At 38.5% G+C, this 24,517-nt stretch overlaps 2 protein-coding genes across 7 annotated transcripts in view; one reads left to right on the top strand and one right to left on the bottom strand.

Annotated features, from left to right (window-relative positions):
• LOC148970906 (uncharacterized) overlaps positions 1-14,691 on the bottom strand; it is a 26,901-nt gene extending 12,210 nt beyond the window's left edge. The window contains exons 1-8 of one of the 6 annotated variants that reach the window (XM_089122702.1): positions 14,563-14,691; positions 12,646-12,731; positions 11,850-12,060; positions 10,054-10,126; positions 9,194-9,310; positions 5,684-5,759; positions 5,456-5,592; positions 5,151-5,208 (exon numbers count right to left, since the gene is read on the bottom strand). In XM_089122702.1, the coding sequence (XP_088978828.1) occupies positions 5,151-5,208; positions 5,456-5,592; positions 5,684-5,759; positions 9,194-9,228 (306 nt within the window). In that variant the 5' untranslated portion in view covers positions 9,229-9,310; positions 10,054-10,126; positions 11,850-12,060; positions 12,646-12,731; positions 14,563-14,691. Of the gene's footprint in view, positions 1-3,883; positions 4,695-5,150; positions 5,209-5,455; positions 5,593-5,683; positions 5,760-9,193; positions 9,311-10,053; positions 10,127-11,849; positions 12,061-12,645; positions 12,732-14,095; positions 14,166-14,562 lie in introns of those variants that run through there. The other 5 variants (XR_016147231.1, XM_089122701.1, XM_089122704.1 and 2 more) reach the window with 5 other exon arrangements.
• Positions 14,606-24,517, top strand: sall3b (spalt-like transcription factor 3b). Its single transcript, XM_039679009.2, has 4 exons — positions 14,606-15,017; positions 18,655-21,558; positions 22,651-22,994; positions 23,378-24,517. Exons 1-4 carry the CDS (start codon positions 14,936-14,938, stop codon positions 23,771-23,773), a joined length of 3,726 nt encoding a protein of 1,241 aa, XP_039534943.2. The 5' UTR covers positions 14,606-14,935; the 3' UTR covers positions 23,774-24,517.

Genomic DNA, 24,517 nt, shown 5'->3' with positions numbered 1-24,517 from the left:
AGAAACTAATATTCCCTGGATGGTCATATACCTTTTCACCACTAGATGGGGGTAAAAATCACACAGTGTAGCTTTAAATATTGTTATATAATATTTATTATAGGCTATATAGCCCCATTTTATTTTTAGTGGTGAAATTACTGGAGAAATTGATGGGTATAATTGATAGAACTACCCTATCTCGCGACCAATTCGGACGAATTCATACGAGTGATTCAAAAGTGGCTAATTCGTACTAATTCATACGACCTCACTCGTACGAATTTGTACGATTTGTCTAAACCCACGTGACGGTTATGTTTAGGGGCGGGGTCAGGGGTAGGTCATTCGTATGAATTCATATGAATTGGCTAATTCGTAAAATATCCCGTGAGATCGGGTTAGATATAAGGTGCATACTTATACTCTTTTCTAGGGGTGGCACGGTACATGAAAAAACACCCGAACCGTTCGGTTCGCTTGTCTCGGTTCGGAGCGCGTGTGCGTCTCACGGTTCGACACATGCGCAATGTAACCTTGTGCCCGTATGTGACGTGTGTTTTCTTTTCGCGCGACATAAACTTGTTCGACTTGGACCGGCGCTGCACAGAGCGATCGGTGAATAACATCAATCTAGCGCGAGTCGGCTCCGTATGCATTCATCACTTTCGCGGTATTTGATGTCATTACCGATCGCTCAGTGCAGCGCCGGTTCAAGTTAATAAACAAGCCAGTAAAAGTGGAGTATGGAGCGCTGCAGGTCACGGCACGCGGAGAAATGGCAAGTGGGAGAGATGAGGGAGTTGGAGGACGCGCCAGCGTCGTATAAGTCTATGGTATAAGTCCAGTGTGTGGGAACATTTTGGATTTCATGTTATGATATTTTAATTTAACTACAGTGGCACTTTATGTATAGATAAGAGCTTCAGTCATACGTTTCCAAACCCTGCACTTTAATTTTAAGTGGAAAAAGTACCCTCACATTTTGGGAATAGAAGCATTGTTGATACTGTTTTTGTGTTGAGGTTGAATTTCAATTTCACTTTATGTTTATGGCCTTTGCTATTGCTATAGCTTAATTATCTATAGGCAATGAGGTTTCATGTATATTGACATTTAAAAGACAGTGTTTTAAGAGTTCCTCTCTTTTTCTTTTAAAAGATAGAATTTTGGTAAGAGCTACAAAAGTTAGCAGTTGATACATGAAAGTTAATTTCTTTGTGTAAATAAGATTTATGTGATAAAAATGCACAAGTTCTTGTAGAGGTAGTGATACACATTCTCCTTTTTTTGCCAAATAAACAAAAAGCATGTCAATTTCTTCTCTCTTGCTGTATCTAAATCTCACAGCTTTCCTCTGAGATAGTCCAAAAATGTGCTTAAATTCAAAGAGTCAAATTCAGTTTGTGCATGATTGCATGAATATAATATATATATTTTTAATACTGTATCCTAAAGTGTGGATAATTAAGCTATATATCACATGCTGAAGTACATTTCTGGAGTGTTAAAGATTAAAAGAAAAAATAACAAGAACCGTACAGAACCGAAAACCGTGACCCTAAAACCGTGATACAAACCGAACCGTGGGTTTTGTGAACCGTGCCACCCCTACTCTTTTCCCATAAATTCCTCCAGTAATTTCAATAGTAATTCTAAAAAAATTACAGAAATGGATTTATGTGTAAGATTTTATATAATAATATTTAATCAAATCTAGAAGACCTCACTGGAACTCCTGGCCTCTTTAGGGACAAAACTTGATTTTGTTCCCTCATCCAAAAATGAATTACTATTTTAAAAACATCCAAAATTGGGCTCAGGTGCATAGGACACAAAACAAAGAAGGAATATGTCGGCACACTGGAAATAAAGTAAGTAAGTAATTAACTAACTAAATAATTACATTTATTGAAATGTTTTGATCTGCGGTTTGAAGTTCTTTTTCTTTCTTTTCTTCAATTAACGTGACTTTCACACTTAAAGAAATTTTGCACAAGGGGAACAATGACTAACTATGATGTACTCTTTGATACTGCACAAGTAATAAAGAACAGAAAAACTCATGTTGGGTTTTCTTTCCCCTCTCCCTCTTTTATTTTCTGAAAGGAGATTAAATATTTCTGCATGAGGAAGTCTTTTTAAATCCTGCAGTGACTACTGCACTGGCCCCACACTTATTGCTTGGACACACTGAGATGCAGTGAGATCCTGAAAATCTCCCCCTGCCCCAGCTGTCCACAATGCATGGGGGGGAAAAAAAATCAAAGTCGTTTTCATGGGGAAGGCAGAGAGCCTGTAAAAACAAAATGTTTTATGACCTGTTGCTTCTTTACAGGTGAGATAAACCCGCAGAATGCAATATATGTAACAGTATTATTCTTAATGAGGTTTTCTAAAGTACTAAAAATTGATTCTTATGACATCACTACAGCACAACTGAGTTCATATGGAAAAATGTAAATGCTTTGACGTGTTGCGGTGGGAAAGGGGCGGATATGCTTGTGTACAGAGATGATCTCCTGACATCTCCATTGTGATTTGACGGGAAGCCGGGACTGCCAGAATAACTCAGGACGCGCATTTATGGCTGTGTGAAATAACGACTTAATTTTGGGAAAAGGCAAATGTTTTCCCACCCACTTTTCCCCCCCTCTGTCTTTCAAGCACACCAGCTGACTAAATCCATGAAGTCAAACACAATGTTTATCATTGCAGTAATGCTCTGTTTCGGATGAACGGCGGCAATATTATCACTGCTGCATTTTTAGCATAACTCCACTTATACAAACAGCTTTTTGAAAGACTTCAAGTCATCAATCTCTGGGACCCACGTCCAGCTTTACAATGCTGTTTTATGGCAGATGGGCTGTCCGGGAAACTCAAAGGCTCTCAAAGTCAACTTTTATTCCTTTGGGATCCCCCCCACACAACCTTTCCAACTTGGATTTTAGACATGATTGGTGTTTCCAAGGAAAATTCGATCTTGAAGCCTCACTTGCTTGTGATTTTACCCATAAGCCCCCGCACCTCCTCACTATGAACACTTAATCTGCTATGGAAACGTCCGGAGGTGCTGTTTCACGACTCTAGTCATATTAAACATACTAAGCCATATCCATATTGTCGATCTAAGTTCCCATATCCGATATGGTGAAAGTTAACAGTTAAATGAGTAGTTCACTTTAAAAAAAAAAATTTTGCTTATAATTTACTCACCCCCATGTCATCCAAAATATCCATGTCTTTCTTTCTTCAGTCGAAAAGAAATTAAGGTTTTTGATGAAAACATTCCAGAATTTTTCTCCATATAATGGACTTCAATGGGAACCAAATGGTTCAACGTCCAAAAGACAGTTTCAGTGCAAACTGCAAACTGTTCAAAGGACTTTAAACGATTCCAGACGATGAATAAGAGTCTTATCAAGCGAAAAGATAGCTCATTTTAAAAAAATTAAAAAAGTTTAAGTTTTATAAGCTCAAATGGTCGCCTTGTTCTGTTCTGTGATGCGCGTTCGTTACTCTCCTAATCAAACTCGTTCATCAAAGTGAACGAATCTTTTCCAGAATCAACTCGTTCCTTTCGTTCGTTGAATGAACCAAATGACACGAAAAAGATTCTTTCATTTTGATAAACAGGAGAGTCACGAACGTGCATCACAGTACAGAGCAAGGCGACCATTTGAGCTTATAAAACTTAAACTTTGTTGTTGTTGATGTTTTAAATGATGATTGTTTCGCTTGATAAGACCCTTATTCATCGTCTGGTGTCATTTAAAGCCCTTTGAAGCTGCACTGAATCTGTCTTTTGGACCTTGAACCGTTTGGTTCCCATTGAAGTCCATTATATGGAGAAAAATCTTGGAATGTTTTCATCAAAAATCGTAATTTCTTTTCGACTGAAAAAAAGAATGACCGACATCTTGGATGACATGGAGGTGAGTAAATTATCAGCAAAACTTTTTTTTTTTTTTAAAGTGAACTACTCCTTTAAGTCTGTAATCAGCGGAGTGTGTATCTCTGTTTTATGAAGTAACAATTGTGCAAATGAATGACATCTTAGCTCATGGACGCTATTGTTGAGCCACACTTGTTTATGACACTCTATCAAACACATCCTCAGATCCAGATCGATCCGTTGTGGGTGTCTGCTTCTATCCCATTATCAAAGCGCTCTTACTGTACCAGACTATTGGGGATTACCTCTATAGACCGTAGACTAGATAGAAAGAACCTCACCGGCACCCCTGGCCTCTTCAGGGACACTCGGTGGGGGACAAAAACTTGCTTTTGTTCCCTTGGACAAAAATTAATTACTATTTTAATAACACAGCCCGACTTGGTGAAAATCGGCTTAGAGAAATGGTGATGTAATGATTGCTGGAGAGGAGTTTTGTAAGGGGCATTTGGGGGCTGCCTTGAGGGCCCTCCAAAATCTCGATTTGCCACATTGAAAAAGTGCACAAATCAAAGTGATCTGACGGAAAATGAAACCCACACAGTAGGTTTAAGAAACCCCAGCTCATTGAGTGAATTCCTGTGTGTTGTTGTGACATCTGCACACAGTGTGTGCTTCCTTTACATCTCGCATAGACTCGCGCACTTCAGATTGCGCAGCTGAAAGAAATTCAAGTGTGTTGAAATTTCACAAATGCAAATAAATTTTCCGTTCATCCCCGTTTCAAGCACTTCGGGTTCGCGCCGGCCCGCCGAGTCTGCCGAGAACAAGAGGGAAAGTGATAAGCTCGTTTTTGATGAGCAACATTTCAATTTGCATGTGAACACACACGAATGGTGTTCTCTCTCTCTCTCTTTCCCTCCCTCGCTCTCTATTTTCTCTCCCACTCTCTCTCTTCCTGCCCCTTTCCCCTGACCGTGATTAATACACACATGTTGTACAAAGGGCTCCTTGTTAGCTTAATGGCAAGGCCTAAATGGAGACTTATATTTCCAGGATTATATCTGTATTCAATTGCAAATGATTTTTTGGGGGGACTTTTAATACCCTGCTCTCTTGTCTATGAATAATAGTATCATTTAAATGTAGCAGACACCTGGTGCAGGGAGGGGGGAGCTCAAGGCACCGAGTCTGGCTGGGCACTACTGCCAACTTCCCTCTTTCCCAGACTTGCCTTATCCCCAACGACCAGCCTCCGATTTCACTCGCTTACCTTCAAATGCCATGCACTTGAAACTTTATTCTCCCTTCGGTAAAAAACGCAGGCTCTCCTGAAAGGGAGAGAGGGATGTAAGAAAGAGAGAGAGAGAGAAAAAAAAAGCTGAAGAGATTTAAAAGAGGGAGGAAAGAAATTCTTATCAATCTTTTCTTAGATTTGGGGAAAAGTCATCTGAAGGAGCCGTGTAACGTTTCAAGGGACCCTTCCAATTAAATACTTAAAAAAAGGTACAATAACAGAAGCCTCTCCTATACTCAACGGAGACATTAATGCTCTTTTGTTGATTTATTGTACATTACCTTCTGAGGCAGAAGCGAAACAGGGGGTACTTTAGACGGGGGAGCCATTTGTATGCACCCTGCGTCTGTCCCGCGCACAATCCGGCCTGTATTGCGTTTTGCAAATTTATACCAGGATGTTGGTTTAGAGTGTTTCCCTGAAAAAAGAAAAAGTTTTTCAAGTAAGTGTCTGCTTTCATGAGCACAAGTGACTGAAGCTTACAAACAAAGCTTTGTTTCAAAACTCACAGATGTATGGCCGGAGCATGCTTTTGTCCTCCAACCAGATTTTTTTCTCTTTTTTTTTTCTTTTCTTTTAGATTTTCTGTACAGGGAGAACACAGACAAAAAAAAATAATACTGGTGAGCAGAGATATTAAGCTTTCCCAGGGTTATATTTTCCCTTAAGAGTGTAGAAAAGGGGGAACATTTTGTCTTGTTCTCAACACTTTATCTAACGGGAAACAATTCAAATCACTATTGTTTCTTATTTGTGAGGCACTTTCTATCAAGAATCTGCTAAATTAATAAATGTACATTTTTATATTAAACATGAAAGCATTAATATGGAATTTAAGCATTACAGAAAACCTTGAAAAGACTATCTAAGTGCACCATGCACTTTTATTTTGGAAAGACCAGCCAAATATTGTTTTTTTTTTTTAAACGGTGGCTGATATCAACACCTCACATTTACATTCTGTCTTCCTCAAAAGTTTTGTCGGAGTCCGTTAGCAGTGCGCGAAAAGCATGTGTTGGGACTCGGCTTGCCAACGCTTCTTTTGTTGTGTCTAGACTACAGGAAATGCTAAATTGCATTTGTTTACAACCGTTAGGAAGTCAAAGCCAAGGCAACGATTAAAGAGCTGCTCCCAGGAAAAAAAAAAAAAAAAAAGGCTTGAACACGGAGCACAGATTTTCTTAAGAAAGAGAGGGCGAGAAAAAAACACAGGGATATACGAAGAAGGACTGCCTCATAAAAACATCTGTAAATCTTATCGCACTGAGCTTCATTGTTCTTATTCACTGTCCTGACATTTGCTCCTGAAGCTTGTAAGTGCTGCTGTTTTCAGATCTAATCTCGAATCAGTCATTCTCTCGGCTTTCTTAATGAGTCACATAAGGATGTGAGGGGAGGAAGTCGATCCCTAACCAGAAATTTCAGGTTACCACAGTAGTACCCTTCACTTCAATTTTTTCTATTTTGAGAATGCTCTTCCACGATGTGCGGATTACGGCCTGTCATCTACACACCACCGCCTGCTTCCATTTGTTTGTTTAAGTTCCTGACCATGTCTCACATATGGGACTTTACGTTTCTCACCCTTTGGGAAAATAACAGTGAATGACAGTGGCCTTGTTCTGTGTTAACGGTGCAGTGAGATATGTGTCTTCTCTGTGCCATGAGAATTAGTTGATATGACTGAGCTTCACCAATTCAATGTCGGACCAGACAGACGGCAAACACTACACTGTTGACTGACTTTGTCTACTTTACACTGTCTGGTTATTCTGCTTATTCACTTAAATAACAACGTTTTATTTTAATTGTCAAGGCTGCCGAAGGAAAAAAAAAAAACAACTACATTGACCCAAAAAGTTAATTGGTAACTTCAAGGAATTGCTAACAAGATATCAAACCAAGTAGCAAGAAATGATGCCAGACATTTTCTCAGAACTAACTTCACTTTTCTATCCAAGTTCTGCAATGACTTTTAAATAACCGGTCTCAAGATCATTTTTAGTGGATGTATGAAGTCAGTTCCTCTCAAGCTCACAAAGGTGTACTAGTGTGTCAAAGTTTGAGGGGTTTACATGAACAAGGGCTGTTTACTGTTTTTACTGTTTGCTAAAAACGTAAAGCGCTTTTTATGCGTTTTGGCACCCCGAATCCTGTTTGGGGTGCCTGAAAACACAAAGTTTTTGAAAACAGTCTCGGTGTAAACAAAAAAAACGCGAATCTCTGAAAACGATGATGTCATGCACATGCGTATCACCTGTTCAATATAGTGTTTCATCGTCATCTAGTGGTCTGGCAGCAGAACACAGTATTTTAATTGTTTTTTGTGGATCCATGTGAATGGGGATCGTTTTGACTATTGATATCCACAATAAAGGCTAGATGTCTTACGGCAGAGTTTCTATCGTCATCACCGGCGGCCATCTTGTCACAGGCAAGCACGAAAACACAAATACTCTTATCTTGTTGAAATCTTGACCGTTTGGTTTCTTACAAACGTTATTAACGTGACTATAATTCTGGATGATTATTTATTTCTACACTTATTATTAGGGGTGCCACGATTCTCCAAATCCTCGACTCGATTAAGTTATCGATTCTAAGGTCACGATTCAATACGATTCTCGATTTAAAAAAAAAATGTAAAGCGCAGATTGCTATGCAATTTTTAGACTACACATTTATGCATTATGCAATATAAATTTGTTCACAATGTACACTACACCATTGCCAAATTTAAAATATAACAAAAACAAGTAACATAACTTAATAGTATAACATTTATAAAGCCCCTGAAATGACTAGAAAAAAAGTTTAGTTAATTTTGATGAACGAGATTGAACAATAGAGTCAGTAAAACGATCTGAACTTTCCATCACGGACGCGACATGGGGCGTGGCAGTATCGACGATACCATTTTTTATTTCGATTTCGATACCATTGAATTAATTTCGATCAATTTCGATTTAATATCGAAATCGTGACACCCCTACTTATTATTCATAAGTATGCAGTGTCATAACTACATCTCTGACGTTTATAACAAACCAAACCGTTTAAAAATCGGTAGAAAATTGAGCAAGTTATGGTTATTTAAAAAGTACACGCACCATTAAAACACAATGTTACAATTGAGCGAGCTGCCTGTGACAAGATGGCCGCCAGGTGCAGATGTCGACCTCCATTGGCCAGCAGCGTGGATGAGATATCTAGCCTTCATTGTGGATATCTATGGTTTTGACAATGAACGCAAAAAAACTTCTCCAGTTTAAGCATATCATTGTCGTGTAAACGTACCCTTATTCAGTTTGGACTATTTCCCGCCACTATTTCGTTGTCATGGTTTCTGATTTGAGTCTTCATAACTGTCAGCTGTGTGTTGTTAATCACCTCATTTGCCCCTAAGTTCCCTTCTTTCTGTTTATTGTTGTTGGGTCTTGTCTTTAATATGGTTGTGTTGGATTGTTTGCCTCTATGTTGGAGTAACGTGTGTGGATAATTAAAAACTTCCTGTTAACTCTCATCTTCATGTTACAAATTCAACAAATTATTTTTAATTTAAATCAACAACTTTAAAACAAGGTAATACTTGTCCAAATGTCCAAATTGAAAACCTAATTATGGAATTTCTATTAAATAAATGTATGAAAATGTGCGTGCACATTTAAGCCAATCATGAATTTGGAGAGTGCACAATCTGAAATGATCTTGTTCTTGTGTTTTAAAGTCTCAAGACCACCTCTACTGGACAGAATTTTTTCACATGCCCAGGTTAGTTCAAATAAGTGTTATGGAGATGGAAAAAAAAATTAATTTGATCATTTCTGAGGACAATCTATAGTCTCAGTGCATTCGGAGAAAGCTTTGCCTCTGTTTACATAATAGTGCACATTGAGAAACAGGAAGTGTCCCGAGTGACCTGTAACAGCTGATTTAAAGCTATTTTTATCTACTTTTAAACAAAGTGTTCAGACCATATCAGATCTCAAATTGTGATAGGTGTAAGATGTATTCCTTACTGAAAGCATTTCGAGAACATCCAAGAGAAGAGCATCTTATAGGCTATATTGAGGTAATCTCAGGTCCTCTTCCATCAGGGACATGTATGGTGACTTCTTGCGGTTTGCCTCAAGCGTCTGTTTAAGACATGGAGAGGAAGTCACTATTTCGGAGAGTTTACACAGATGGAGCCCACTCTTCAGTCAACACTCACATAAAAATCTTGCTTTTTCTTTTCATTTCAGTGTACACAGATGCTAATGGCGACATAGAGGTGCCACAGTTTGTTATGAACAAGCAAACGTATGCAGGGAGTTAAAGGCTCAGTCAAAAAATACTATGGATGATTATTATTTTCACGTAAAGAATCTTGATTATCATTCGAATCAGTTGTTCTGTGTGACCACAGATAGTTGTTTACAAACCAGTTTAGATCTCATTACAGCAGTCAGACATTTTACTCTACTGTTCAGGCCTGTGTGCCTTTTGTTATTCATTCTGCCATTAAATTAATGTTAGACTTTGTCTTTCTGTTGCTTAAGTGAGCGTCTCTTGGCTTACTGAACTTTTGTCTGTGGTTTTACAGCAGAATGCTGGGAGACTCACAGAAGAGGTGACTCATAAACTAGGCATACACGTCCGCTAGTCACTGTCTGTTTACTTCTGACAGCTCTTTACAATCGTTAACTGTAAATGTCACACGCATCTGTGATCTAAGGCCAGTGGCACGCAAGAGATTGTGCCATTAATTTCTTTTACTTTGTCAAGACAGCAACAAACATGGCCCCGGGCACCTTTAGTTTATGCATTCAGAGGACTATTCAATGTAATGGCAACAGGCTTAAGTCAAAGCCACTAGATGATGAATGATCATGCTAACCTGGTTTTGCATCTCTCTCTCAGCATGTTCAGGGAAACAGCTTCCTAATCGTTATCTTGTCCCCAGCCTCCAACTGAGAGAGTAATTTTGGACATGGAAGGTTAGATGTCCTCCCATATGCTCCTTTATTGAGCTGTCAGTGAGGTTTGACTTACAGTTTTGTCACAGTGTCGAATACATCCAAACTCAGCATAAAATAAAAAAACACACACGTCACTGTTACAATTGGTCATTTCCACATTGTTCATTTTTTTGTTGTTGCAATTTTCAATCTCATACTGGCCAATTATCTTTTTTTTCCTTGTCTGGATCTATAAAATTAACAAATTTCATACATATACCAATTAAATGACCTGAATACACTGCTATAACGACATGTTTTCAATTTCATGAATTCAATTTTAGTTTTGTTCATATATTAAAGTAAAAAGGGTGTAAAGCAGTGTCCCTGGCATAAATAAATTTGTTGTCATGTGACAAGAAAACAACAAAACTTTATCACATACCCTAGACTCTTATAACTGTTTCAAGGTCAGTAAGTTTTTAAATATATTCTTTTTTTGATGATTACATGATATGTAAAATATTTTTTTTTTTTACCTTGACAATATGACAACTTTTTAAAGCCAAATTCTCATGTATTTAAATATGTGTATCTTTTATTCCATTACTTTTTACATGATGTTTAACCACAATTGAATACAATTAGCTGAACATGGTAATAAAATATAATAATACTAATAATATAATAAAAAATAAAGTACAAAATGATAAAATTAATTAAAAAGTAGGCTACATTTAAAAAAAGTATTTTTTTTAAAAGATTTCTCAGTATCATTATCTCTGACATCCTTATTTCTCATTGACCTTATGTGTTTCAAATACACATGTAAAATGGCTATGAACTTCAGTCTAAACACTGAGAAGTCGTATGCAGTGTTTTACTTTTCTAATATGTTCCCCATCAGGAGGACCATCAGGCAACATTGCATTACTTCACATTGATCTGCCGACTAATGCACAGATATTTGTATAAAATACGCCCTGTAATCTCAATAGTATATTTCGAAATCCACAGACTGTCCATCTCTAACATTAGTTTCACCCTTGGATTAGATTTCACATCCTATGTCAGAAGATACTTCCTGTGAAGCGTTCAGAGAATCTGAGCTGATGGAGATTAAACTCATTCGTTACATGCTTTTCCTCTATAGCATGCCAATAAATGCTAATAGCAGGGTCTGTTCTTTTTCAGGTCATAAATGGAAGAGAATTACTTAGCGCCTGAAGTCTTCCCTCTGCCATCTCAGACTGCACACACTCACAGCCAGTAATTAACTACTGTTTTTACTGGCTTTACTCTTGTTTTTGCTCGTTATTCCCTCGAGAACATAGAATACATAATATCCTGTTTGTGCCTAAAATTTGCTGTCTTTCATAAAAATAGTCGGTTGTCATGGCGACTCGGGTTAACAGAACTGAAACGTCTTCTTTGCACGGTTGTTTACAAAGCAAAAACTTTGTGTACGTATTCAGCGAAGCGCTTTTGCAGAAGTGTTTGTAAATGACTGTAAGTACGGGGGTGAAATCACTACATGTGGTTGCATATCAAGGCACACAAAGCAGCGAGAGTACAGATTTCCACGCTGCTTTGTACCGTATATAGAGAAAAAGTACAATAGTGTTTTTTTGGACAGTCGGATACCAGACTGTATCGCCAAGGGACCCGGATCTCACGGCTAAAAACGTTTATTTCGCCTTAGATGTATCTGGCCCCACAATAGACCCTGACTCACCCCTCATACATTGAGATTCAGTTTCTTTTCCCAGCTCAAGTCTCTCCCGCTCGTGTCAATCACAGGCTTTATTGGTGGAAGCGGACCTGACACCCCGGACCTCATGTGAAACCATGGTCGACAGGAGGCAATAAGCCGGAGAATAGCAGCCATCTCAAAGTAGTCCTCCATTTAGCAAGTGCTTTTTTTTTTTGCTCTCTTTGCTCCAGTCCTGCATTAAAGATAGAGAAGAGAAATCAATAGAGGTTCACAGCATTAGATAAAAGTCGCAGACTTGAGAAGCAGCCGCGTTAGATGTGGTAAATTAAACCAATCAGAAATTTCCAGAGGCCCTCGGCACACAGAACAGTGCTATCTCACATCTGTCCATCTCACTGGCCCGTCTCTGCTTTGTTTGTTCTTCATGTAGTTTCGCCCTGACACTTCATTTGTTGATCTATCTGAGATGATGTGCTTTATACTCAGAGTCAAACCCTCTTCATCGTGTTTAGAGTAGGGAAAGATGTTTTTTAGCTGTGGGATATGTTCTTGGTTAAAAAGCTACATTCGGGGCTTACGGGAACATAGAAATAGCGTAATAGATTTCGTTTTAATGGACAGAAAATGATAAATCTCAACAAACACACAGATTTGGACAGAATTCTTCCTTTTTTTCTAGCGGAATAGAACTCTTGAATTCCACGCTGGAACAGAAACAGTAGTTTTCTGCACCAATTGAAAATTTTTTTTTTTATATATATAAAAGCTATTGGATGTTCATCATACAAATGTTTGTGAAGATATAATCTGAGATTACCAGGTGAGACGGTGACGTGGAGTAGAAATAGCTGTGACGATTCATTTAAATCAGGCTTGTCTCATTCTTGTGAAAGCAGATGGGGACTGTGAAGAAACATAAAACAAAAACACAATTAAAAATCAGCACAGGCAAAAAAAAAATCCCTGTGGGAAACAAACATTATAACGGTTTCATATGCAGAATTTGAAATATTTTGTCCTTCTAGGCGCTTGTCTTCATCTGATCATTTTGTTTCATTTTGAAAAGCCCGTTCCTAATCCTACATGGCATGGATAACAGAAAAGCCTGGATAACAGCAGCCATTTTAAAGACTTCCCTTGGGGGTGGATTTTGACAATTCCCACCACTTTGTAATTTTATTGATAATGAAGAGGATGGCGAGGAAGGGACTTTTGATTTTTGCCAGAAAAGCTAGTTAAGGACAATCAATAGTACATCATTGGGAGAGTTTTGTGATAAAAGCCCTCGGTTACCCTGGCAATCCATCACTTGGCCATACAGATAGGTCAAACGAAATTATATTGCGCTTATCTCTCTACACCAGAAGAGTAACAGAGACGCCGATCAATAGGCTTATATATTGTTCTACTTGTGTTGTAATGGAAATGATGTATCGCTGATTTAGAGCCCTTTGGCCGCTATACACCAGCGATACTGGTCAGATGTGAATGCTGTCTGATCCCATGAGAGCAGCTCAATATCATAATAGACACATAACTGAAGTTTTACTGTGTTAAATTGTAAATTCAACAAATTGTGTTGTATTGGAAATGTATAAGGTGCTACACCACAGATCAAAAAATAAGTGCTATATCCTCCTTTTTTATTCAGTAGGCTATCATAACAGATGTGAAGTTATGTGAAAGGTTAACAGGAAAAGGAGCAGGTTGAATTCTGTGATATCCTAGTGGTCGCCTAATGCAATACGCGTCGCTTACACAGAACAGCCCTGCATTTTTCCAGGGCTTCTGCTGGGTTTAACACGCACATTTTCAGCTCAATATAAGCGAACACTCTTTTCAGTGCAGCTTCGACATCAAGACATTCACCTTATGGGACTCTGGAATCTGCAAGAAAGCGCATAGTTTTGAATTGGATGAACTATTTGGAGGATGCGTCCTCGGCATGAGTGAGAAGCAGACGGAGAACAGAGAACAGAACGAACAGTGTTTGCTGTCAATAGCCTAGGCTACTTAATAAACAGTCTACGAATCATTCGATAACATTATGCGAATCATTCGATAACATTCTCGACGTCCCCTCAGTTAGGCTAACTTTCTGGATTTTCCGCGCGCGTGGTTCATCTCGCGCAACCGAATTCTTTTTTTTTTTTTTCCAAATACAAAAACTTAAAAAAAAAAAAGAAACGTGGAAAGTTAAAAAAAAACTGTTTTCCTGTGTGGTATGTAAATGTATAGAAAGCCATAAATACTGACAGTTAGCCTACTTTTGTTTAGCGACGTACCGTCCCATTCAGATTCTAACGGAAAGCGCTGGAGCAGCATAGCCTACTGTTGCTATGGTGACCTCCTCAGGCGAACTAGACGTTAGCGTCTAGTGCACTCTAATCTAACTTTTGTGATTAATGAAACATTGTTTGAAAGAGTACTATATACATTTAAAAACCCTCAACATTTTATTTTGACGTTGACTCTGGGGGTTTAAGCTTTATTTGCACTCCCAGAACCCCTCAAATAATAAAAAAACAACCAAAATCAATTATTACCATATTCGCCGTCATAACAAACTTATCTTGCATATCAAAAATTAAACAACATATTTAAGAGAGTAATATGCTGGAACTAGAATCAATACACTCTGAAAGAGCCTGAGAGGTGCTTGACTGTTATTCATACTGTCATTTATTTGAAAAGAAGGCGTGTTAGCGTGACAAGACTGGGTTTCCGTACTTACGGTGATGTTTAACAAACTACGGATGGACTTTACGCCATGTGAAGTGCCACCAGAGCTGTAGACGCACTTGTTTGCGTCCAGTTTGTGGTCCTACGTGAACAGAGAGCAAAAGGGGGAAAAGTGAGGAAGTGAAACGGGCTAATTACTCAGTCCATCCCTCATTTCCATATCCAGAGAGAGTGTCTACTGGCGCGCGGCCAATCCCTCATGCAGCGCAACGTAATACATGACCCTCTATCATTATAACGCCGACATGCGCAATCTGCACAACGGTAACAACATCTAATATCTCTTATTCACTGACCCCGGGACTACGGGACTGCCAGCGTCCGATGTTTCTGCAGATCGGAGCGCCGACGCGAAGCGCAGAGACATGTCCCGAAGAAAGCAAGCAAAACCTCAGCATCTCAGGTCGGACGAAGAAGGAACACAGTCGGACAAAAGTCCGGATAACGGTATGTGAATTGAAATACGAATCTTTTATTCGGCTCTTTAGATACAAACAAGTTTCTTTTGTAAGAATTTCGCGATGTTATATTGTTAATTTTGAGTTTAGTGCTGAAGACACGATCGCCTATAGAAGAACATAGGCTATTAGGACATAGATGTAGGCTACATTTGAGAGAATCGGGGAATATAAAAAGAACTTGATTTAGCATGGAAGTTTAAAAGATGCTGTGTTCAGTTCAAGTAGACTATACGGAACTCAAGGCAAAGTTTTACACCCTTAAAATAACGTTCTTCGATGGTTGCTACGTCCAACAAAGAGTCTTTTAAATAAAAAGTTAGGGTTGTTCTTTAATACGTTCTCTATAGAGAATTCTTTATAAAGAAGCAGAGAGTAAAAGTTACTTGTGGTTGTCTTATGACATGATTTTGAAATTCTATTCTAACCTTTATTTGTAAGTGTTTCATAAATCACAAGTTAAGTGTGTTTATAGCCTACATGAAACCTACAAATATGTGCTTTCGGAAATTTCGTGTCAAACGTTGATTAGGCTATGTGTCATTTGAAAAATATGCCGAAGACTTTTTTCACCCCCACTAAATTAAGCAGTCGTAATTTCTAGTCTTTCCAGTATAACTAACAATTTCTGTTAAATTCATTAAACATAAATAAACATTTATGGACATAAAATGCTCTCATTATTTTTTATTCAATTTGCTTAAACTGTTCACGTAGGTTACAGGCCCTATATTTATTTATTTTTGTATTTCGTGTAGGGTATAATTTGATTTAACATGATTTAAAATGAATTACCTATTAATTATAATCAGTAACGGTAGATAAGAGTTGTGCATCTAAGCTATTTGTGCTTTTGATAAAGCACCAAAATAATCTGCAAACCATACAAAAGTGTCCCATTGCAAGACCCAAACAAAACCTTCAACATTCGTCTGTTTGCGTGAGAATAATTCCTTTTGTCATGGTAATGAAGTTACTTATGAAAAAGCCTCACACTTGGTCTGCTGTCGAAGTTGTGTCTTTATTTAAATCGCGTTAAAGTATTTACTGCAACACAAAGATCGAACTAAAAGAACTGAATCAGGGTATAGGTTGAAATCAGTAAAAGACGTTTATTGTTCTTCAGATCGGTTTTAATCAGACGAATCCATTATAATCAGGCCTAATCTGTTAGAAGAGTAAAGAATTTGAAGTGAAAACCTGATGCAACAATAATGATGTTGAAATAATTAGCATAATGTTTAAATCTTGATTCTTGATTATTTAGCATATACACACATTTAAACTATGGGTTAGTTTTCTTGTTTTCTTTTTTTTTTCTTTTTTTTACAAGTTAATACAAAATGACTCCTTAGTAAAATTGCATATGGGAGTTTTTCTAAACTTTGAACAAATTAATTTTTTTTTTCAGAACATAAAACATCTGTTGTATGTAAGCTATTCTAAATTTTTTTACAGTAGGTGTTGAAATTTTAGAACAAGCTCAAACACACATCACACATTTCAAAACATATTATTATAATTCAAAAAAAATATTAACAAACTCAAGTAACTTATGGCTTACTTTCACCATCTGTAATTAGTTAAAAGACTAATTGGCATAGGCCTACTGTACATACATTTATTCATTTCTACTTAAATGAATATAACATTATGTTATATTCTAAATTAATTTAAAAATAAAATACAAATTATAATTATTTGATTTCAGAGTGTCATCCATATATGCAATAGGTTTTGTCGACGCCAACACATTTTGCCCTTGTACGTCTTTCAGTTTGTCCTTCATCAGGCCTCTACAATAAGGATTATCTAATAGCATTTTAGCTTTCTTCTATTAGAAGGTCTGAGAAATTTATTTTAAAACTCTTACGTTCTAACTTTTGTCTGTCTCATGTCGAAATGATCCAGCTAGCTTACAAAACCACGGTTACCAACTGAGCACCCTAGGAATCTCCCAAGTTTTTTCGTCTTTGTAGAGGCTGATGTAGTAGGGCCCCACAAATGCCTTTTTTTCCGATTGCTTTTTTTTTTAAACGATAATTATGATCTGTTTTGTCCGTCTTTGGGGATTCGCCATAGTATATATTTTTTCTGTGTAAATCTATATGGATTATTCAGTAAAAGCTAATATATGTGAACTAATGTATGAACATTTTAAGATAATTTGTGGCATGGCCCATAAGTTTATTGGTCGCCTCACTAGATCAGTTTCAGTTAGCTCTCACCTTTCGGTGTTAAGAGTTTTTCAGACCACCCACACAGTTACTGGAATTAGACGAGCAAATGACCCACGTTGTAACTCCTCTGAGGAAGGCTCACAAAAACTGAGAAGATACGCAAACACCTGACCACAAAATTATTTGTGATGTTCTGTCATCCTCTCTTCAATGATTTAATTTCTCGCTGTCTCATTTTCAAAATTTTTTATCCAAAATTATTCTTAAACGCTGATGTCATAAACATTCAGTATGTCAAGGCGATAACGATAGGTAATCATACAGCGAATACACCTATACAATCTTCCATGGCATCTTTTATATATATATATAAAAAAAAAAAACGATAAAAAGATAAAGAAAAGAAAACACTCGCACACAAATAGAAACAGGCTGAAAATATAGGAAGATTTCTGTTTAGACTCACACACTTTGCCATCTCACTAAACCTTTTATGTGTAAAACTATTTCTATTTCTATTTTCCTCTGAATATTTCTGCATAAATTAATCAAACACAACCCCTTAAGCACTCACCAGCGAACCAATGACCTAAAACAGTTTAAGATCTTATCTGAACTTGATGTAGGTACTTTATGTGCTGTCTAAATTAAAATTTCAGAAAAAAAAAAATCTCATCAAATGCTGCTGATTTATTTTAAGACAAATGTAATATTTTTGGCACCCATAATCAATACACTTTGATTTTTAACAACTTTTTTTAAGTTGTATATTCTTGCTCATTATTGATATACTTTACACTTAATCATATTCTTGTCGTTAAACTGATTGAGAAAATAGTGCTTAACGGATTATCAATATAGCACTGCAGGCTTTGACAGATTCTTTTTTTTCATTTTGACGTTTTTTTTTTCTTTTTTAAAATGATCAAATATGGCATGATTAAAACAGTTTAAAGTTAATTGTGCAGGTTTACACTTTTAAAGCTGAAACCATTTTTCAAGGTTGTACATCTTTAGCAGTGAGAGATAAATGTTGCACTCAACAATGTCAAGTGGAGGAATTAGTTCTTCAAATTCATCAGGAAATAAGAGTGTTTGATAGCAATGGAGAGTTCAGATTAGTCAATCAAAGACTCAATTTGCCCTCAACTGACAGTGCAGCTGTGAATTGTATAAAAACATTGGAAATCAATATCCCCTATAGAATTTCATTAAGCTACCGTATATTCAATAGATAGGTCGCATAATTTGATGGATTGTGCAAAGAAAATTATCGTCTGAGTCTTTGGAGCATGAGCACAAAGAGGCTGGCTTTCAGTAATTGGTAAAGTGGTACAATTGATTTAGTTTATCTATATTGTTCACTCCTCCAAGAATAGCTGTGAAAAATCTATCATCTCAGAAATTTCTATTCACACGCTTTCTCTCTGTGTCTTTATCTCCCAGCACTTCGGTTGAGGGGAGGCGATGAGGAGGACAGTGGCACAGAGAGCCGCAGCGGGGGTGAAGAGACACACGTGTGTGAGAGGTGCTGTGCTGAATTCTTCAAGTGGTCCGAAATGCTGGAGCACCAACAGAAGTGTACGGAAGACCCCCCTGTGCTGATAGTAAAAGAGCATGAAGAGAAGGCCATTTGCCGGGAATCACCGACAGAGTCCCTTTTGAGTGCCCACAGTGACTCAGCAGAAATGGAGGCCAGCGAGCTCAACATCGAGCTGGCTGAGAAAGTCGACGAGATGCCTGAGGAAACCCACGCCATCGAACTGGATGAACAAATGGATATAAGTTTGCCCGAGTATAAAACATCAAACCTCAGCCCTCTACAACTTGACAATGAGAACCCCACCTCTTCTCCTGCACCACCTACAACCAATCACTATGACATGCCCAGCACCAATGTGACCCTGGAGATCCTTCACAGCACCCGAGTTGCCGTTGCTCAGTTTTCCCAGAGCATTCACTCTGCAGGCAAGCTGAACTCAGCTGCGATCCCCATGATTCTGGAGCAGTTGATGGCACTGCAGCAGCAGCAGGTTCAGCAATTGCAGCTCATTGAGCAGATCCGCAGCCAGGTCGCTGTAATGAATAGGCAGCCTACGCAAGCCGCCCTTAATCCTGCCTCAAAAAGCCTGCCCTCTGACTCGAACACTTACAATTTCCAGGGCATCGCTCCACCCCCTGTACTTCCATTATCTGGGGTCATGCCCTCTGCAGTGAATGGGCATGCCTCTGTATCCCAGGCGTCTATGCTTTCGAGACCACCGCTGCTGTCTTCCCAGCCAAGCAGTGGACAAATTGGCTCTAGAGCATTGGAGAGTGCCACTGCTTCCTTAACAAGCTCCAGCCCTCATCTCTTCAGCTACAGCGGGGCTTCCCCGCTCTTTACCACTTGCAGTGGATCGCTCTCTAACGTTAGTAACACCCAGTCCGTAAGCACTCCCAGTCCACTCTCAGCTTGCCAGAGTAGCCTCCTTAGCCCTTCTGCCAACCTACCATTACTACCTCAAAGCCCTCCCAACGGAGTCATATTTCCCAATCCACTGGCCAGCATTGCAGCCACTGCCAGTGCATTAGACCCACTTGCTGCTATGATGAAGCACCGTAAGGGAAAACTGCCCGGCGTCTCCATTTTTGACAACAAGCCCAGTTCTGAGGACCCATTCTTTAAGCACAAGTGTAGGTTCTGCGCTAAAGTGTTTGGAAGCGACAGCGCCTTGCAGATCCATTTGCGCTCACACACAGGTGAGAGGCCCTTCAAATGCAACATTTGTGGCAACCGTTTCTCAACAAAGGGGAACCTCAAAGTCCACTTCCAAAGGCACAAGGAGAAGTACCCTCATGTCCAGATGAACCCGTACCCAGTCCCAGAGTATCTTGACAATATCCCTACCAGTTCTGGGATTCCCTATGGAATGTCATTTCCTCCAGAGAAGGCAGGACCTACTTGGTTAGACAGCAAACCTGTACTTCCAACTGTTCCATCCTCAATGGCTCTGCAGTTGCCGCCCACAGTACCAATTATTGAAAGCTTAAGTGATTCATTTACAAGCACACCCTCTGAAAGATCTCCACATAGGCCATCACCAGCCAGAGGTGAACTTGCCCCATCGTCACCCAATCCCACCGGCACTGAGACAGATATGTCTACCATTGCGGCCTCCCCTAAATCAATGAGAGAAGAAGAGATCACACACAGCTTCAATACAGAGGAATTGCACCTGTCATCAAACAGTATGACTAGAAACGGTAACAACTCCAACAGCCAACTTTCACAATCCATGTCGACAGAAACACCTGTTAAGGGGAATGTTTCAGAGTCCACTGATGTTCCTTCAGCTGTTAATAAGTCACCCTCTCCTCCACTCATCTCAGATCAGTTCAGGGCCAAGTTCCCATTTGGTGGTCTCCAAGACTCTATGCAAACATCGGAGACATCGAAGCTCCAACAGCTTGTGGAAAACATTGACAAGAAGATGATGGATCCCAATCAGTGTGTAATCTGCCACCGCGTGCTGAGCTGTCAGAGCGCGTTGAAGATGCACTACCGCATCCATACAGGGGAGAGGCCATTTAAATGCAAGGTTTGTGGACGAGCATTCACCACAAAGGGTAACTTGAAGACTCACTTTGGTGTCCACCGTGCAAAGCCTCCCCTTCGGATTCAACATTCATGCCCGATCTGTCAGAAAAAATTCACAAATGCTGTTGTGTTACAGCAGCACATACGCATGCACATGGGTGGGCAGATTCCAAACACTCCTTTGGCAGAAACCATCTACGAGAAAGACACCGATATGGAGAGTTTCGACAGCATGAGCACTTATGATGACGACTGTCTTGATGATATTTCATTTGAAGAAGAAGCCGAAGTTGTGGAGAACAGTGAAAACACCCTGAGCTCTTTTTCAGACAGTCCACCACCTATCTCATCTCTGCCAGAATCTCAAAATGTAAGAAGTGACTCATCCCTCAGTCTCAGCCAATCAAATGGAAAAAAGACGGTCAAGTACGGACCTATGGATGATGATCCTCATGCTCTAGGCTTGATCACCACTGGTGAGATGGAGAACCATAGCATGGGAACTAGATTAATGCCACATTCATCTAGTTCTATTCACATTCCATCCTATTTCAACAGTCAACCTGAAGGCCAACATGAGCACCCAGTCTCTCTGAACCTCTCCTCTAAAGTCCTTGAGGAAACAGCTATGGTAAAATCTGAAACAACAGATTGTATTGCAGCAAACACTGTCAATGGTGTGACTCTTAATCAAACAGGAATACAGCCTATCAAGTCTACGGTAAAGAAAGAAAACCCTTACAACGTGCAATGTTTCAGCAAGGAACATGGTAAGCATAAACTGCTATATGAAAAAAATTGATTTGTTCAATTATTTAAATGGAGGAAAGCTTTTCCACACAATTATTTTAGGTTAGCACAACAGGACAAGAATAACTGAAATAAGCACTAGTATCAGGGCATGTCAAAACCCCTCTAGGAAGACCCCAGAGGTTTAAAACAAATAATGTTTCGTTGAACAAACCTAAATTTAAGTGCTTGCATGTTAGATACATTCTAGCTAGCATTAGTACATGTTAGCATTCTAAATATGTAGCCTATGTATTATTATATGTAATGTGTGGAATGGTCAAATAAGGAGAGATTGGTCTCAGTACTGTCAGTACTGACTGAAACAACACACACCATAGTCGTCATGTAGCCCACAACCTACGTGCTACACTCTTTAGCACATAAGTAACCACACAGATACTTTAACATAACATAATTTCCCTTTACTCATAAACATCAAATAACTCTTAGATCCCATTTACACTCATAATACAGTCTATGTAAAGCATGTTCGGAATTAGAAGTCCACTGTCCAGTTAATGTCAACAAAAATGATTTATGCAGTCTCAACACAAAGGATTAAGTCTGATTTACAAATGTAAGTAATTTGAATGTAAAAGGTTCAAGAATTGTTTAACTTGGACTTATTTTTAAGGAAACTGAGAAATCAGTAAAAATATAAAAATATGTATACATTTTTTGTTTAAATTTAATTACTTAAATGGTGAAGGTTTTTTTTTTTTTTTCTAAATTCCTACCCTAGCTAAATATGCATAGACAACTGTAAGTAAGCTGTATTCAATTCACCTGAAATGTGTAAACACTGTGGTGCTACACATGCCCAGCACTGCAATATAGCTCAGTTAATGGTTCGAGTTTGGGGCTGGACTGGTCTGTTTGTTTAAGTAATGGAGGACAGGGGAGTGATTGTAGAAAAAAAGTAAAACAAAAATAAAAATATATTTTTACAATTCTGTTTGGCCTTGCAAGGCCAGAAATTACACATTTCCCCTTTAAACACTCAATGCATAGTATTGAAGTACTTGTTTCTTTGATTTGAGTGTTAATTTTTATTCTTATTTTTATCTCAGAAAATGCTCAAAGGTTTACTGAGCAGGATAGAAAAAATTCGCCGACTGCAGTGAAACTGGAGATGAGTGCTTGCAGTAGACCATACATGCTAAAAGAAGGGCCTTTCCCTGCATTTGGCCTGCAGTCTCCCACCTCGCGCTCCGAGGTGATGATACCGGGCGTCACCACACTCACTGGACCACCCCCTCCCCGACGGACCCCTAAGCAACACAACTGCAGTGCATGTGGGAAGAACTTCTCTTCTGCCAGCGCCTTGCAGATCCACGAGCGCACACACACAGGCGAAAAACCTTTCGGCTGCTCTGTCTGCGGTCGAGCGTTCACAACCAAGGGTAATCTCAAGGTATGTGATTATGTTATTTCAGATGTTCATTTATCTCACAAGTATAAGAATTAATACTTGTGAAATAGGGAACAGCTTATATAAATGAAACAGATGCACTTTTCAAATCAGTTTTTTTATTTTATAATTTTCATGTAATGCTTAGGAGTGTTGGAGCATGTCAAAAGCTATTGTGCACGTTTCCACTATTCTGTCAAAGAATAAAAAATAAATAAATAAATAATAATAAAACAACGACAATTCAAATACACATGATGGTCATCACAACATTATGGTGGTCATTTTTTTTTTTAAACATTCTTTACAGATTAATAAACACATCTGTCACAAAGAGCGTACAAATATTTGTCATTGATTTCTCTTTAATTTCTGTTTTTCAACAGGTGCACATGGGCACCCATATGTGGAACAACACTCCTGCCCGTAGAGGTAGACGACTGTCTGTGGAAAATCCAATTGCCCTTCTGGGCGGTGATGCCCTGAAATTCAGCGAAGCGTTTCAGAAGGATTTAGCAGCGCGGGCCATGAATGTGGACCAAAACTTCTGGAGCCGATATGCAGCAGCTATAACGAATGGCTTAGCAATGAGGAACAATGAAATATCCGTCATTCAGAGTGGAGGAGTCCCTCAGCTTCCTGCCATTACTGTGCCCACGGACAAGGCTAGCACTGGAAACAGCCCACCAATCACAGCCATGGAAAAAACAGGCTTAGAAAGGGGTACTGGACAACACTTCTCCATGATGATTGAGGACAAAAAAGACATCGGAATCAATTAAAGTAAAGATGACATATTCTTTCTCCTTGCATAAGGAACATTGAAAATAAATGTGTCTTGATTTTTGAAAATCTGAATAAACTCTTTAGAATGTGCTTGATTCATGTGGGAAAAGATTCTTATACTATAATGGCACTTGTTTGTTTTTTTTGTTTTTTTAAACTGAGGCCACGGTTAGTTTTTCAATTATGTCCACTGACTGAAACCTTACACTTGATTCAAGGGCATTGCTTTGAGATAAAATGATTATTTTATGTTGTAAATATGTATTTTATTTTATTTTTATTTGTTTTATCCTCTGATTTTGCTGTCAAACATTGCTCAATTAATGGGAAAGGGAACATGTTTGCATATATAATAGACACTTTTCATTCCCACACTGTGGTCTTAATATAGCTACAGCTGAAAGTATGTAACTTAAATCCCCGAGCAAAAGATAAAGAGACATTTCAGAGTTTTTTGAAAAGAGATGTATTCTTCTTTGACATCCTACTGCTTTGCTGCTATGCATTAGATGCAAACCGTTTATTTTCATGCAAATTAAGTACACCACCATGAAAGCTAGTGTCATTTTAGCTGCCATCAACAATCAAACTTTTCATGTTATACCAGCCTATGTTATTAATTCTGATTATGTGTTTTATGCTATTTTCTGCCTTATTTTACATGCAAAATTAATTAGTGGGCCAACATGAGACTATGAGTGCTAATAAAGATCTTGCATTAAAAACACCTTTACACTTCA

This window comes from Pimephales promelas, chromosome 18 (genome assembly GCF_988280905.1).
Source record: "Pimephales promelas chromosome 18, fPimPro1.hap1.1, whole genome shotgun sequence".
Classification (NCBI taxonomy): Eukaryota; Metazoa; Chordata; class Actinopteri; order Cypriniformes; family Leuciscidae; genus Pimephales; species Pimephales promelas.
Note: the sequence above shows the minus strand (reverse complement) of the source record. Positions and strands in the feature narration are given on the sequence as shown.